General features: G+C 42.5%; 1 protein-coding gene across 1 annotated transcript in view; it reads left to right on the top strand.

Annotated features, from left to right (window-relative positions):
- The window catches only part of LOC106584313 (xenotropic and polytropic retrovirus receptor 1 homolog), a 103,809-nt gene that overhangs the window by 1,204 nt on the left and 84,441 nt on the right, over positions 1-18,164 (top strand). Inside the window, exon 2 of the mRNA XM_014169421.2 lies at positions 7,357-7,408. Within this exon, the coding sequence (XP_014024896.1) occupies positions 7,357-7,408 (52 nt within the window). The remainder of the gene's footprint in view (positions 1-7,356; positions 7,409-18,164) is intronic.

The raw sequence follows: 18,164 nt of genomic DNA, 5'->3' as shown, positions 1-18,164 counted from the left end.
TGTGAATGGGTAAAATCTCAATACAATGTTTTCATTATAATTCATAAAATGTAACTGTCCTGAAACATTTTGCCTTGTGACACAACATATTTGATTGAATAATGCTATTATGTAAGTTATTTTGTTAATTGCAATTTTTGTAAATGAGATATTATGCCTTGCTTTGTTTGACAAGCATTAATTGAACGGACCAAAATCACAAAGTCTAAAACTGGCCATGTTTGGTTGTATCTATGGTTTGGAGAAATCAGAGAAAGGGTACATCCAGGACAAGGTCTTTGTTGGGATATGTATGAGCATTTTCAAGGTCACACCCCACATCTTCTTGGTTCACATTAAGAGCAGGGGTGAGGACAGGCTCTGACAAGGCTGCCCCATTCCATTTTGTTCTATGAATTATAGACAAAGATGCTGATGCAAGCCTCTGGAAGAGTCTGAGTCTGCATTCCAGGATCCAACTTGCATGCCTCACTATGTGGCCATATACCATACTATAAAAAATATAAGTTTATGTACATCTTATAAATACCTTTATTGATCTACCTAACTCGTTAAGTAGGTACAGGAAGCTCTATGCGTTCACTTGGATGTGGTGAAGGTAAAACACCATAATAGTCTTTGTCTATACTTGCAGCCTGACGCATGTAATACAAGGACCAATACATGGCCATATCAGCCATTTTACACCTCAGTCAGCTCTGAGATGGATGACCTGAGATGGATGACGGATTCTCTGGCATAGATTGGCATACCATCAATTGCTATGCCATGGATAAATAATCAGTATTACTAACTAAATCACTTTGCTTTGTGAAGTAGTGGTTGATGAGTGGACCTTGTCTTTTTTCTCTGAGTGTGAGGGAGGTATTGTTTGGTCTTGCATTAATTAGGCTTGTGTGCTGGATTGATGGGAACTGGTCAGAAATATTCTGATAAAAAAATATAGCACTTTACATTAAGTTAAGAGCCTCTGAATCTTAGAGAAGATGGATAACTTAATTTTATCCCCTGGAAATATTAAGGGGATAAGGTTATGGGCAATTCGAGGGTAATGGAATTGCGCTGAGACTTAAAAAATACAAATAAAACACATACAACTCTATGCACAAGGACTACTTTTAACAATTTACACTGAACATTTTACAAAAACAAATTCACTGGAAGAACTGTGTAGATGCAAAGTTTGGTAACAGAATTTCGGTAAAATCTCCCTACGTTTTTATATGTGACCACGTTTTCAAAAACCAAAAATGATGTCTGTGGACGTTGAAATCAAGGCCAGGACGGACTGACCAAATTTTAACTACTTTTCAACGTCCATGGACGTCCGGTGTCGGTGCTCAGTGGGTAAGGATGCTGGTTACAGTAAATGGAAAGAGAGGGGGCTCATGGGTAGGGTTCAGTAAGAGTCGGGACAGGTGAGAGACTAGAGAGAAAAGACAGAAAAGCAGAGCGAGAGAGGGATTGAGAGAGAGAGAGAGGGAGGGGTTGTCCAGACTGTTTTCACACTTGCTTTGACCACCAGACGACAGAAAGAGAAAGAAAATGGTAATGAGTTGAACATAACAGCATTCCGTTGGAAGAGAGGACGGTAGCAGGTGACCCATCTGTGGTCTGGGACTACTATGATTTCCCATTGTAGCCAATTCAATTGCATTAATTCCGTTAAAGATTATTCTGGAAATTTCGTTAACAATTTGGTAACAATATTTCAAGTTTGAATCAGTTAATAATTCATAAATCAAATAGGTATCAGTAAAAACACTAACTAACTGGTAGGTCTAGATTTACTTGTTACTTCTGTGAACTTTCATTATCCTCCCTATTCATGAGGGAGAGAAATTAGAAAATATAATGTGGATTTTTGGTAACAGAATTTCAAGACACAGGGCAATGTTTCTTAAACTTACGTAAGGAACATCATTTATCCAAACTAAATATAAGTGTTGATATTAGTTGTCAGGGGTCTTCAACATTATTATGTGTTGATGTATTTCTAATAACTTTTTAAGACTTTTCCTGGTAGATGTTTTTTAAGACCCCTTTTTCCATCTGTTTGACCACTAATCAAAGCCTTCGCTTAATCCTAGTATTTAGGATAGAAAATGGTTGGAAATGTTATAAATGCCTTCATTTCCCAATAATACTCTTAGCTTTCATTTGACACCAGATTTGACATGCTTCTATGAACTTCACGTTGGAGCTCATGGTCGTTTTACATGTACATGTCTGTTTATTGCCAAAACAGAGTAGAGATCACTCTGTCCTTGAGACATTTCTTCAACAAGGCTTTGTGGAGGAAACATCAGCAACAACTCTTCTCCCTGTTATCCCCACCCTTTAGTTTGGTCTTTCAAGCATTATTACCATCCATCAATGACCTTACTCTTTCTTTTATTTTTCCAAAGCAACATTGTCTGGATTCTTCTAAATGCCTTTGGCTACAACAGGACAGCTGGGTAGGCTGCTTGGGAGAAAAGATGCCTCTAATCACTAAAACGCTTGCATGGGAATTGAGGAATTGACAAGGTGATAAAGTAATGAGGTCTGCTCATCCTATGAGACTGTCCATTTTAAACACCTGTTTAGCGTTGCGGTCCGCTGCTGCTCATTAGGAAAGCAGAGCTCATTCCTGTGTGATATGCTGGCATTATTACAGAGTAATCTCACTCTTCTAGATAATATGAAAACAAACAACATTAAACTGCTCCCTTTGTCCTTTGTCCTTTTTGTTTTATCTCATGGACATTTTCCTTTTGGCTAGTGCAGTTGGTACATGGTCTTGGTTCTTGGTTCCATCTAGGCTGGCCCTTGGTCTGGTTCCTGGTCTGTTCTGTGTGAGTGTGGTAAAGTAACAGAAGCCGTAACATGAGCAAGGTGGAGAGGGTAATGAGGCAGCGTGGGTGGGCGACAGAAGGAAGCCTCTTGTGCTTTTACCTCTGCAATCGAACCACTTGCGTGGGTTTATATGTTCAGGAGAATGCTTGTGTAAGCGACGTTCCTATTCCTAAGGGACATGAAATTATTATCATAAGCAGGTACACATGTTAATTACATGCAGTGGTTACTGTGTGGGGCTCATTTCCCACTCTAGCCTCTCTGTGCAGTGTTTCAACTGTCAGGTAGGCCTATATGCAGGTTTTTGAGCACTGCCAGTGGCACACATTGCAAGATGACTCACTGCATAAACTGGATAATGTGAACCATAAATACAAATGATTGGTTCATATAAACGTTTTCACTATTCCAGCCACTGACATTAACAAAAGATGCATGGTTAAAATGAGAACAGAAATCATTGCACATGACATGATGAATATGATCATGCTAGCCTATGGCCAACACAAAACGACACACTTCTGGTGTAATGTATGCATCTTACTTAGACAACAGAGATGGCATGGCGAGCTTCCCACACCTCATCCTCTATCCCCTACTGAGAAGGCATCTGGTCTCGGTCAGTCCTGCACTCAGAGATCCACTCAGTTAAAGTGATGATGAGAATCATCAGCGTTTCAGATCTCAGACCACCCAGCACCTGCAGTATTGTAGTTGATATAGTTATTTTTTACTACTGTACATCTCAACAGAAGACTGTCAGCCCAATTAGGTGTGGGGAGACCTGCATGTTGATCTCTGTAAGCTGGTGTACTATGCTACAGTCGGAGCATGCTAAAAAGAGCCGCCCTGCCCCCTTTACCATCGGTGCTATTGCCATGGCAAAATGCCTACATCTTGATGAATGCGTCCCCTCTGTCTCTTCCAACTATTAGTCTGTATGGTAAGCCCTGCTACATGAACCACAGGTGGTCTCCTGCGAAGAATGTTAAGAACAAATTAAGTGTTCGATATGAGCATAGAGTAATATCTGACTGCAGTGTTGGTGTTCAGGTTGGAAAATGAGCAAACAGAGTTTCTAAGTAGGTTCCTCCCACATTGTATGATTAATCATCATCCTTTCCTCTCATATATCCACGTTATCCAAACATCGAATAAACGGTTCCAGAGAATGGGGGAACGGAACATAAACTACACATATGGTTGTCAAGAAGATACTTTTCTCTTCATTATGCGTCATTATTTAAATTATTCTTTGTCACATCTAAGCTTTGAATCAAAGCAATATTGGTTGTACACTGTTGCACAAGACACAAAGTTGATCATGCGGGTATGTGTCTATCCCACTGAAGGCCCAAGCCTCATTTTTTGGACGTCCAAGAAACGTGTTCACAATTACTGCAATTGCCCCAGAGTTAGATTGGTAGGGAGGAATAGTGATATATTCAGGTCTAGGCCTCACAGAATAAAGTCATGTTAAGACGTATCTTGTAATTATCTGTCCGTATCCATTATCTGCAAGGTCAGAGTGATCGAAGGAAATACCCACATTCTGTAGAAAGAGGTGTTTGTAGTATAGGCTACACTGAAACAATTGAAATCTAAGTAAGATTAAATATCTTAAATCAAGGCAATATATGCTTGTTTTTTATCTGACAAGATATTTCTTCTTGCCAGGCAGTTTTTATGTTAGAGCATTTCACTTGTTTCGAGCTTTTTTGTCCTTAATGATCTTAATAAGATAATATAACTTGTTACTGAGACTGTATTACTGGTTCTGAGTAACTTAATGCTTGAAACTAGAATTACCAGAATTATAAAGCTGTTTGATCAACACTGACAAGTACAAAACTGCTTTGTCAAAGTCCGAATGTCTTATTTCAAGCATCCTATCCTTTTCATCTCTTCACATTAAGAACAGATAATGGCCAAATGGAATTCACTGTTTTATTGTCAGTCTTACACACAGCACAGCAATCATTATGGGGCAGCAGGTAGCCTAGTGGTTAGAGTGTTGGATTAGTAACCGGAAGGTTGCAATATCGAATCCCCGAGCTGACAAGGTAATAATCTGTCGTTCTGCCCCTTAACAAGGCAGTTAACCCACTGTTCCCTGGTAGGCCGTCCTTGAAAATAAGAATTTGTTCTTAACTGACTTGCCTAGTTAAATAAAGGTTCAATAAAAACATCATGTAAAGACAGTACACTTTTCATATCTTGGGAACACACTATGAGTCATTTGAACTGTTGTACAATTCTATTACATCCCCAAGATGGTATTTGACTTGTACATACGTTTGGCTCTTGTTGCTAATTGTGTAATAAGAGTTAAATATACCAGCTTTTCAGCATCCACTAACTCAGTGGCCTGTGCAAGGTGTGGGACCTCAACTTGATAAGCCATGATGTTTCTATGAAAGCATATAGTTTGAAGTGGTTAATATTCCAAACAATAAAGCCTAGAATCAACAAGAAATATGTTTTTGACCAGTCCAAATTCTGGCATATTACCATTCAGTACTTTGGCAAAGATCATGGACTTCTGAGTTATGTATTTAATACAGTTGATTTGGTTTACTTCATTGAACCCTAGGAAGTCCCTCAATTTTCCACGTAAATATTGTTGATCTTTAACCTCTGATACAGGTCCCATCTACCTTTCATTTGAAAGAATTGGGTGCATTGAACTGTCAACATTTTGGCAGCTTTCATATATTTGGTTCTGATTAGTCAAATACAAATCTTTTTAAAATTGAGCTTGGAAGCCCATTGTTTAAAGAAACAATGTTTAGACTCGAACCGCATATACATATGTCTAACCATTGGACCCAATGACTTTATCTGTGATGGCAAATGTATCATATAATGCTGTTTAGGTGTAACATTGCGGTCTGGAAAAAGCTCCTTCCAATGCTTCAAATGATTTTCAATGAGTAACTTCAACCTAGACACAATCACAATGGAAAGAACAGGTGCAAATACCATCTGCACAATCTCTATTAGCTCAATTATCAGTTGTATATATGCACTGACTTCCAAAGTCTCCAAAACAAATGGCATTATCCTTAGCAGGACAAGCATTTGCCCAGATGACTGTTTTAGTTTACCATCACTTGACGTTAATGTACAAACAGAAATTGGGGATGGCCGATCTCTAACATCTAGAGGGGAATAAGGGAATCAATCAATCTGTCCTGACACAACAAGATGATTCAAAACACATTTGATTTCCAATGGGGCTATGCCCTCCAGAATTACATGCATAATGTCTTGCAGAGTTTGTTGTATGATATCAAAGGCAGGGAACTCAACTAACTTGCTCCTTCTATTGATCCCATATGTTGTTCTCAGGCTGTTGCGAAGCAAGTCCGTCTGTGCCTTTTCTATTTCATCACACTGTCTGACATGCTTCTCCAATGTCCTTTTAGTATATGCGTCCTCGTTGAAGTGTCACTGCATGTCCTCAAAAGAACACTCAGTGTCTGCACTTACTGTAGGCAAAGCCCACACCCTCTTTGAACCCTGCCAGTTTATGTTGTGCCAGGGTGTCTCCACAGAGAGAGACCATGGCACCATATATCGTTAATAGTTTGCATTTTAACTCCACTGTACAATGCATCCATGTCTTCCTTGATTCTATTCAATTTTACATCTACACCAGATTGACAGAGGTCTGCTGATCTAGCCATGGCAGGTAGCCTGATAGCAGCCAGTTTAGACCTGTATTTTGGATTTATATTTCCTAGGGTGTAGTACACCATTAACAACTTGTTTTTTGATGCAAACGATCCTAGTGGATTACAGAACTCTATTTCATCCGTGTACAGAACAATCTGCAGTGCATTTGGTTTCTCTGAAAATAAGGGATGTGATTTTAGAAGAGCACCATCAACAATGTCATGAAAAAAAACTTGCCCTGCACATCTGTGGTCCCTTTTCAACCACAGACACAATCTTTGGGTGTGATAACAACTGTAAGAACTGATAAGAACTAGCCTCTATCTCTGTTTCATTTGAGAGATGTGAAATGTGACAGGGAAATTGTGTCCATCAGACATCATGGTTAAATACAGCGACATTGATGTCCTATAACTCCGTCTGGAATCATTATCTTCACACATTTTGCGGATTGTTGCCGAAAGATGGTTATTTTTCCCTGTAGACATTATGTGAACTTGTTCTCAACTAGCCTACCTGGTTAAATAAAGGTGAAATAAAATGTACTGAGTTTGGAAATTTCAGATATACTATCAATATACTACATAGTTTTCTTTGTCTTCTTTCTTCATTTGTGTGAAGTAATTGACTTATCAAAATATTCATGAGAATGGCTATGTAAGTAGATTACTTGAATTTATCAATCAATAATATCGTGTTCATTACGATCACCCCACTAATTATTGCAATCATTTACTCATATGAAAAGGCGTTGATTGATTTGATTAAACATCAACAGGTCATTGCTTGTACAGTAGAGAAACTGATGAGTGATTATCCCTCTGTTTTTTCCCTTTCCAGGCGTTCAAGAATATGCTGTATGCTGCCCAGGACCAGGCCCCATCCATAGAAGGTAAGTCAACTCCTGGTCCACGGGCAGAATGAGCTCGCTGCCGCACCCGTACTGACAACCCAAAATAACAGGCCCTGCTAAAAATAGAGACAATTCCAGTGATCATCCAGCCACCCCTCACACGACCCAGCAGCCACTGGGTGCAGTGACTTCCCCGCCGCTGTGCAGTGCTGAAATAAGGCCTTTGGCTATAATTAATATACAACGTCAGGCTGCTAGCGAGGCGTGACAGGGACCAGCGTAATGGTTTGTTTTTAGATGCAGAGTGATGGGAGTTAAGAGTTCTTCAGTTGCAGTGCAGTTAGTCACTGGATGACCACAACAGAGTTCATTGTGAGTGGAAAGAGTCCTCTTATAGAAGTCCTCTAAATACAATGGTTGCATAATACATGCTCAACATCCAACAACAATATTTAGATGAATGCCTGAGTTGTCACGCTAGAATTGGTTTACATGGCAGAATGCATATCCTACTTACATCATACACAGAAGTGCTGCTCTGTGTGGAGGACTGCGTGAGGACTCTCCCCAGATGTGATGGTTGAACGGTCTGCCACTGAGCTGTGAACAGTGTCTAGTTCTAGTTCACTGGGGAGCTGCATCTCTCTGAAGGTTCTACTTCCAGGAGACTGGGCCGACGGGCCGGGCCTTTCTGTTAAGGTGTGAGAGAGACATTATTTCCAGTCAGTGGTTCTGTGTGTGTGTGTGTGTGTGTGTGTGTGTGTGTGTGTGTGTGTGTGTGTGTGTGTGTGTGTTGAGAGAGTGGTGTGTCCAAGCCTCCTCTGGTCTGACTTTTATGTTTCCAAAACCAAAGTTCTGGTGGAATGGAAAAGAGGAAGTTGGCAGGTGCGGTTGACAGGCTAGGAGATGAACAGGGCTGGAACGAGCATGCAGGAAAAAGAAGCAGAACTGAGAATTTGCTCAATGCTGCCCGGGACCCACTCTGACTCTGTCCATGTTGACAAGTTGAAGGAATGGTCGGTTTACGCTATACGACTCCAAAAGAAGACTCACTCACCACTCATGAAGCATGGAATAATCTGACAAAGACCACACTGTCAGTCTGTGTTTATAGTCTCTAGTCGCATCGTGGTGAGAGGAGAAAAGCCTAGTGAACGGCCGTTGACAGTACGATTAATCAGCCAAACTTTCACCTCATATTTCAACCAATGATGGCATGTGAAGCCTAAATGACAGAGTTGTCTGTGTGTCTAGTTTGGTGATAACATATGAGCTGTCTCCTTTAAACATTCTCCTGGGGGTGTGAGGTTGTCCCCAAGATGGCTGATGAATCACATCCTGTCTGCCCCCTGTCAGAGCTGCCATATGTAGGTCACTCCTGAAGCCACCATGAAGAGTAAAATAATGGAAAAACAGAGAAATAGGAGAAGGAATACATGGGACCAGCTACTGTACTGAAACACATATTGAAGGTTGTTGAATTGTTAGACACTAATGCACTGTTGGAGCTAGGAACACCAGCATTTCGCTACACCCACTGTAACATCTGCTAAATGTGTATGTAAGCAATACAATATATTATTATTTCATTTCTTTACCCCATTTTTGTGATATTCAATTGGTAGTTACAGTCTTGTCCCATCGCTGCAACTCCCGTACGGACACGGGAGAGGCGAAGGTCGAGAGCTGTGCTTCTTCCAAAACACGACCCAACCAAGTCGCACTGCCCACTTAACCTGGAAGCCAGCTGCACCAATGTGTCGGAGGAAACACTGTACAACTGGCGACCGTGTCAGCTGGCATGTGCCCGGCCCACCACAGGAGTCGCTAGAGCGCAATGGGACAAGGACAACCCGGCCGGCCAAAACCTCTCCAAACCCGGACGACGCTGGGCTAATTGTGCGCCGCCTCATGGGTCTCCCGGCCTGGGATCGAACCAGGATCTGTGGTGACACAGCTAGCACTGTGATGCAGCGCCTTAGACCGCTGCGCCACTCGGAAGGCCCTGTGACCAATACAGTTTGATTTGATTTTGAACCCCTGTACTTCAGCGCCAGACACTTTACTTTTCATATGAGGAACGAGATTAACAGGCTTCCCGTGAAATACACGCTTAGCACAGCATTTCTCGTCACACAGACCCTGTTTCAAATCGGATTGAGTTAAAAAAAGGGATGATTTTATTATATCACCCCTCAAAGAAAGAGTAATTACGGGAATGTGATTTCTGAGAAGTTTTTCTCTCTCTCGATGGCGAGGCCTGCCGTGTCTGAGTCAGGTTTGGTATTCTGTGAGAGTACTGGTGCCTCCGGGAGACAATTTACTGGGTTATTACCGCACCCTCGAGCTGACCCCGCTACCTGAAATAGTTATAGTAGAGATTCAACATGAAGGAATACAGCACTTCAAAAGCCTCTGTAAGGGCCTTCTCTTCATCCAGGCTTCTATCAGATACCCCAGAAGTGCATGTTACTCGAACCAACAAGGAAATTGGGCAGTTGTAGTCCCTTAGGGTTTGAGATTCTTTCTATGTTTTATACATGCCTTTTCAATGATTAAGGTAGGATATGCCCTACAGTATGTGTATGATGAGCACTGTGAACAGGGCATTGGAAGCCTAAGGGGATATGAAGTTCAGCTCCACAAGTTGAGCTCCACAAAGAGTCTTGTCAACAAGCACCCCAAGACATTGATGGGTAGCGGCAGGGGTAGCAGCACAGTGGGTTGTGTGTCCACTGTTCTCAACACCGTAGGCTTTCCTGTGGTCAGGCTGAGGACATGGTTTGGATGGTTTGGATGTGAGAGACATTTTAGAAAGATATGAATGATACAACTCCTGACTCAATACTGTATTGTCCATACAATACTACCTGTTGTGTTGATGAAGGTTTTAGTCTGTAATCAATTCCCAAACAATTGCTACACTGTGACCTTCTCTATAAAGGAGTAAACATAAACCTGTTTTCAGGACTGATGAGGAAAGTCATTTTTAATTTGGACAGAAATGCATTGATCAGCGCTACCTACCTGCCTCGGATAAATGTTCAGTAATTAAGAGAGCTTGTTCTAGTTCCATACAGCATCAGAGTGCTTGTAGTGTCCTCTATGGCATTTAACCTCTTGGGAGATCCTTTGTTCTTGCTCCCTAGTTTTAATTAGAACAGCGTTTGCACTGCAGCTCAGTCCAGGAGAATGAACTGAGGAGCATCTGGCCTGAGCTCAGGCTCCTCCTCTCTGTCTCTCTCCAGTAAGATTGAATTAGATCAGGGATGGGCAACTTTGATGGGGGTTGGGGGCCGCGAAGAATCTGAACTCATCATGAGGGGCTGAAGTGGCTCGCGGGTCTGCTAACCCACATTCATACACACACATGCAGTCAACTGATTTGTGCAAACAATCTACTACTTAACTCTCTTAACTAAATGTGTTGTACCAGATTTGGTTAATTTCCTGCAATAACAAATTCAATGGGGACCACCTGGAGGTGCCCAGCGTGACCGGTCGGTACTCGTTCATGGTTATTACAAGGTTAGATAGTTGTCTAGACTAATTTATCAATCAAAACAGTGAGTGACATAACAAGAAGAAAGCTGCTGATGCACAACCAAGTTTCGAAACGGCACCTTGTGTTTTCTACTCTTCTAACTGTCAACAATGAGACCCTGACTGAGTTCAAAAGAAAAAGGCCCCGTTTTTGGAAATTGATCCGCGGGCCTACAAACGGAGGTCTCCCTAAATTAGATCAAGTCCAATTCAATTAGCCTGCCGATTATGAGATTTTAAAACGATAACTGCAGATGAACTCAGCAATGGGAGGAATTAGTGTGCCTCCGGAACTATTTGTCAGTATTGTTACATGCCTTAGTGGCCTAGTCTATTGGCAGAGTTACATCAGGGGGGTTCTAGGATGATTCACATGGGGAAGGGCGGGGTCCACCCCCCTCCCCCCACAGCTTGACCAAGGTAGAGGGGGAATGTGGGGGGAGGGTTGTGCTGTTGACTGCTCACAGGAGGACACCATAAAGATGATTTCCCACAGCCAAGCACGTACACTAAGTTAGCTGTCTTTATCACAAACTGGCAGTAAAATGTTTTATAGTCTCTCTAGGTTGCTCTATAATACGTAGCTTGGAGGACTGAAAGCCAGGCGTGAAACGGCAGTTTGAATGGAATGAGGGGAGTCTTTCCGTGTCTTCCGCTGAGTACAGTCGTTGTTGATGTTTGATGCATGATGCCTCTGTATCTGTGTGGTTCAGTGTTATTACTGTATGGAGCAGCAGCAGTTTGAGACGGACTGTAAAAGGATAAAGCACCATAATAAAGAATGATGGTTCAGTTGGGCAGAAGAGCAGCCTTCTGGACAGGCTGAGCCCTCCCCCCTCTCTCCTCACAGCAGTCCCACTGACCACTGTTTCTGACCCAGCAGGCAACATGGCCCTCAGTGCAGCCTGATTACACTGTTATTGCAGTGGAGTATTATATGACTGTTCCAGAGGAGGCTGGTGGGATGAGCTATAGGAGGAAGGGCTCATTGTAATGGCTGGAATGGAAAATATGGAATGGTCTCAAACACATGCAAACCACGTTTGACTACGTTCCGTTTATTCCATTACAACCATTACAATGTGCCCGTCCTCCTATAGCTCCTCCCACCAGCCTCCTCTGGACTGTTCATACCTTGATTACACAGCTAGCCTTTGTGTTTTGTATGGAATACAATAGATGTTATAAAGTATGTGTTTATATTATACTGCTAGCTATTGGCTCAGCCAACCAACTTCAGCCCCTTTGTCATGTGGAGTTTTTCTTCCTGTGTAGCTCCTCATAGAAATCCAGGGGTGTCTCCTGAAACCTCAAAACCGTTTAATGTTTTATGCAGCTGAATCAATAACAGCAGAAAAGCAATTGTGTCTCAACTTCAGCCCTCAGGTTCAATACCAGCAGATGGGCTCCAGCATACTTCAGGTAACTCAGACCAAAGAGCCCACCAATCAGATTATTATGTAGGAAACTTGACATGGAGGGAGACAAGATTAGAAGTTATCTTGCTGGTTGTAAAATGTGTGAGATAGTTGTGTGTGTGTGTGTGTGTGGGTGGGTGGGTTTGGCTGCAGCCACAGACAGACTCCCCAGTCTGCATTGGTGAAGGTCGTCCAGAGTGGAGCAGTAAGCAGAGCTGTTATCACAAAGGAGAGGGGGACAAGCTTGATGCCTGCTGAGAGAGCAGGCACTAGCAATTAGCCTGCCTGCTTTTCTCTGGTCAAAGACCACTGAACAACACTATGCTCGATCTCTTTCATCCTCAATATGGCAGTCTTTTGTTCACGTACCTCAACTGGACACATTTACTATTGCACTTCAAAACCACCATTGCATTAATTAAGGAAAATAAACATGGTAGTAAAAACGTCATCACAATGGCTCCTGTTGCCTCATCGCTGCCACTCCCCTTTTAGTGCCAATTAATTCGTACGAGGAGGAATATTGATGTGAGATAAGTACGTAATCCACTTAATGAAAGCGCTAACATGAATCACACTCCCAGAGACCTCCACCTTCCAGGCTGCTTTCCACTCGCAGCTCTCCGCCTTCTGCGATCGGCGGCCTTCCATTTTGTCTGTTGCTGTTGGTTGCTAAAGGACATGGCTGGCTATTTGAAGCCTGGTGGTGGTATTATTTTAGTGATTGTTATTCCACTCACGTGTGTCTAGGTCTAGCAGCTGTTATTACAGTGGGCCCGGCAATAGGAGAGGCCCCTGTGTGGATCTAAGCAGGAGCTCTGAGCTGGAGCCTTCCCCAGTCTCAGTAGCCCAAGGACACAGCCCTGTACGTTCTGTGGGCCAGTAGCCTAGCAGCCAGGGTCTCCCACCAGCCTGCATTATTGATGGGCAGCTTCACAAGCTGCCTCTCTGATTTGGATGAAAATGCTAATTGCTCAGTGTTTGTGGGTTTATTCCTCCTTAGCAGCGCTAGCTGCCTGGTGCCACCCGTATCTCCGTTTTCTGGCCGTGCATCTGTAGAAAAAGCCTCGCGTGCTACTGCTTTTACAGGAGGAGGAGAGGAGGAAGAAGCCTGGGGGCATTTATCAAAGTGGAGATTGTTAAAGATATCAAGGAGTTGAGGGAAGTCTACTAGGATAATCAACATACTGACTGGTGCTCCAGAGAGGGAGATGGGAGGATGGGGAGGGTCAATAAAGAGCTGAGAGGAAACTCAAGGTTATAGATTAATCGAATCAGGGTAATGAACAACGAAAAAGCAGGGGACTAATTGGATGAAGGAGTGGGGAGATGTGGCCTTTTCGCTCCCTCTCCTTACAAGTTGCCCTTTATTGGGATGAATCTTGTCCTGGGGTAGAGCTAAGGTTTCCACTATATGGGCCAGCTGCAAAGTCAAAATGGGCTTTTATTTTAGGGTTAGGCATAAGGTTAGCAGTGTGGTTAAGGTTACAGTTAAGGTTAGGGTTAAGTTTAAAACAGTGCTTAATTTGAACAGTATCCGGCACCTCTCCGTTTTGTACCGGAACCTATTTGGCTGGATCCTGTACCTCTCACCTCATGAGGTGTACCTGGATCCTGTACCTCTCACCTCATGAGGTGTACCTGGATCCTGTACCTCTCACCTCATGAGGTGTACCTGGATCCTGTACCTCTCATCCTCTACTTTTTGCAATGTAAACATTTTAACAAAAGCGATCAAAGTTCTTTTGAGTTGCCTCTTCGCTAATTCTCCTGCCCCGACAAAAAAACATATAGAATTACTGCTGTCTGTTCATAAATAAATAAAGTCATTCAGAATAGCCTACTACACCATGAGAAGGTCTGTCATTTAGCCACAGAGGATCCATAGCTTCTTTTGAAAAATAGCCTAGCTGTGGATTGTAGCCCAATAATTAAGCAATAAGGCCCGAGGGGGGTGTGGCATATGGCCAATATACCACGTCCAAGGGCTGTTCTGATACACGACGCAACGTGGAATGCTAGGATACAGACATTAGTCATGGTATATTGTCCATATATCACAAACCCCGAGGTGCCTTATTGCTATTATAAACTGGTTACCAACATAATTAGAGCAGTAAAAATAAATGTTTTGTCATACCCATGTTATACGGTCTGATATACCACGGATTTCAGCCAATCAGCATTCAGGGTTTGAACCACCCAGTATATAACAAGGAATAGCCTACAGTTGGGAACGCGTGGCAAATCTGTCAGTGAAAAAACAGCATGCTGACAAAACAGGCCTTTTGAAATATTTACAGTACAATCGTCTCCAATAGTCTCCAGTCATGTAAAATTACTTAGAGTTGCATGAAATGCGTTTGTAAAAGGCCACATTTTTCCCAGACCCTAGGCTACTAAAAAGGTTCCTCATGTGTGCAACTTCGAGAGAGAGAGAGAGAGAGAGAGAGAGAGAGAGAGAGAGAGAGAGAGAGAGAGAGAGAGGAATCTTTTGGTTATCACTACGGCAACAGCTTCCAGGAACGACACAATATTTACATCTTACAGTTATTCAGAAAATAGGCAAAAGGAATAAAACGACAATATGTACATAAGAGAGAGCACATTATCTCTGCAGCTATAGTGCAAGAGAAGAGGGGGGGAAAAAACCTTGATAGATGAAAGTCTTTCCATCCATTATTCATCTGTGAATTAGATCTCGCCTGAATGGGTGTTGAGAATGGGATGGGACAGGGGAGCGCACCAGGTTATTGGTGCTCGCAGTAGTCCAGGTCTTTCCGGAGAACTGGCACTTAGCCTTTTAAGGTATATGAGCAGTAGGTCTGTCAGTAGGTTAGCGCCATCTCTCTCATACAAAGGAAGTATGGATGGAGACCAGCATGTTAGTGTGCTGTGTGTTGGCAGTAATCTGGGTATCATATGGATGGGCTGATAGCCAACAGACAGACTGAGATGAGAATGAGATGATGCGGGTCTCAGGAGTGAGAGTGTTTGTTCACGATTAAAAGACTCTCAGACATAGTCTCTGCTCAGTTGGCTTGTTCTGTTCACCGTGACAGGTTACTGTAGCATTTTTAGTCAGGCCAAAGCCGAATCAGTTAGCTTGGCGGCTGCCATCTGTCATGTTATGTCAAACTTAACCTTTTTTTGGGATTCATGGACATGATCAATCTTGCATGGGTTGTGGCGTATTGCGTCCTCTTCAAGATTATCAACTTTGATCATGGTTATGGTATTTCAAAGAAATCTATTGAATTATTGTGTATTATTCAATCCATATCCATTAAGATTATGACAGCACAATATGTCATGAGTGTGGAGCCCAAAAAGCCAAATACTGTCTGAGAAAAATAGAGACATAGGCTACTATGCCCTTGTCTGTCCTATGAGTTTATCGCATCTCTCTCTCACAGAGTGCACAAACACCCAGGCGTAGGAGGGGGTGAACTATGGACGATGGTGGCAGTACCATCCGCTGAGGTATTTCAAGTCCCTTTTATTTGTGTTGAGGCAAATGAAATGCATTCATTACATGCTCTTCTAATCTTTCTGGTAAACAATTTGTCTTCCAAAGCTGCTGAGCTGGGGAAATGAGAAACTGTTCATTATCTACAAGCACAATTAGTTTAATTGGGAAACGATGTTCGACTCGCACAAAGCTATTTCTTAATCACGTTTTTTCCCTCATTGACTTCTTTCGGCTCAAACAAATCACTTCACTTTGAAACTATCGCAGTACTGTATGTATAAACACACAATACGAAGCGTTGTGCCCCTGTGTGTGTTTGTGTTTGTGCATGGGCACACGCGCCAGCAGTGTGTAGGAGAGACGGTGTCCTTCAGCGCTCAAATCTGCCCGTCTGTCCATTGTCCCTCTGGAGAGATGGCTGGAGACTGTTAGCTGATTGGCTGCTGGTATCCTCCTGGGTAACCTGCTGTCAGGTGGCTGTTGCTTGAGGTCTGTGTCGGCCCCTCCCTCCCTCCATCTCCCACTGTCTCGCACACTGACTTTCTTTAATCTATATTCTAATGCTCAGCAGGGGGAGCAGGTGATGACAGGAACCACAGAGGTTGGAGACAGAAAATAGCTCAGAAATTCTCAAACTAGATGGAAGATTATGGTAAAGCTTCTTCCCTATCTGCTATTGACAGATTCATTGTATACAACGGCAGGACTAGATGCTCTATTTTACTCTGTCTACCTGGCAGCAATCAAAGAGGGATCTATTTCAAATGGCCAGTAGGAACTAGGAATGTATCCAAGTGCTTCTGTTAGCAGAGCCATGTTGGTTTAAATTGAGTGTCTTCCCATGGGGTTAGTGTGGGTGTGTGAGAGAGAGCGAGAGAGAGAGAGCGGGAGTGATAGAGAGGGAGAAATTGGCCATTTCTGCAATGAGATGGAGCTCCCCCTGTTCAGTTGTGCCTCTGGGATAAACTAGGAGAGGAAGAGAGACTGGTGACATTGACAGTGACAGTGAATGGAAGACAGTACAGTGGTGAGCTGGAGCCTTGGGGACCAACTTTTCTCTCCTCTGTTAAGTGCTCTCATTACAGGGATGGACAATGAAGTGTATTTACATAATGTTGCAAAATGTCACTGAGAATAGCAATGGGTCACCTCTCCACTTTGTTTTTACTTCAAGAGGATGGCCATATGAAGCACATTTGAGGGCAGGGGGTCAAAGCATTGAGGAAGTAATATGGTTTTCTGATTCTTTAAAATGTGATTCATATCCAGTGGCATGGGAGGAGAGTGCAGTGAATCAATTATTCAATGATATTGTTCCTGGACAACTTGTTATTTTATATTAAATGTTGAATTATTAACTGTGTGTTAGATTGGAAATATGGCCTCTGTTCACGATTCTCGTAATTTATCCCAGTTATGGAAAGCCACTGTTAAGTTAGACATACAGTGTATTTAGAGGATTGGATAGATATACAGTATAGTGTGTGTTTGTGGTTTACACAGCTAGAAAGTACAAACGATAAATGTGGAAAGGAAAATGTTTGTGCTACAGCAATATTTCACAAAGCTGAGTATGTTCATTATCAGTAAAGTAATGCTGTTGTGACTCAAGTGGATATGGCAGTTATCCTGAAATAAACCATATTATGCCATTATCAAAGATCCAAGTTTCTGATATGTTTCTGGTGTAGCAGTAGAACTGAATGGGCCAATTGCAACCATTGAAAGCTGCCAGATTATCGGCAGTTGATCTCACGTTAAACCATCAATACGTGCTAAAATCACCCGCACAGCTGATCTCAATTGCAGCCAACATTGGCCAGCGAATTACCACTCTAATGCGGATGTCGAGGTTATCTTTCAGTCTTGATTGCAGCCAACATTTTTCAAGACCATTTCAATCTCTGGTTGGTATTATCATCGGAAAAACTCAGTCCTTATCTTTTTGACAATCATTCTGTCCAACTGAAACAAAGTATTTCCTTCTTTACCGGGGCAAATCTACTGGGGCAATTTACCTGACACATTATATGAATGTGAAAATTACTGAGGATAATAGCAGACGATATTGCCACTCCTATTTGCCACATCTTCAATTTAAGCCTACTAGAGAGTATATGCTCTCAGGCCTGGAGGGAAGCTAAAGCCATTCCGCTACCCAAGAATAGTAAAGCCCGCTTTACTGGCTCAAATAGTCGACAAATCAGCCTGTTACCAACAATTAGTAAACTTCTGGAAAAAATTGTGTTTGACCAGATACAATGCTATTTCACAGTAAACAAATTGACAGCAGAATTTCAGCATGCTTATAGGGAAGGACACTCAACAAGCACAGCACTTACACAAATGACTGATGATTTCG

Source organism: Salmo salar, chromosome ssa23 (genome assembly GCF_905237065.1).
Source record: "Salmo salar chromosome ssa23, Ssal_v3.1, whole genome shotgun sequence".
NCBI lineage: Eukaryota > Metazoa > Chordata > Actinopteri > Salmoniformes > Salmonidae > Salmo > Salmo salar.
Note: the sequence above shows the minus strand (reverse complement) of the source record. Positions and strands in the feature narration are given on the sequence as shown.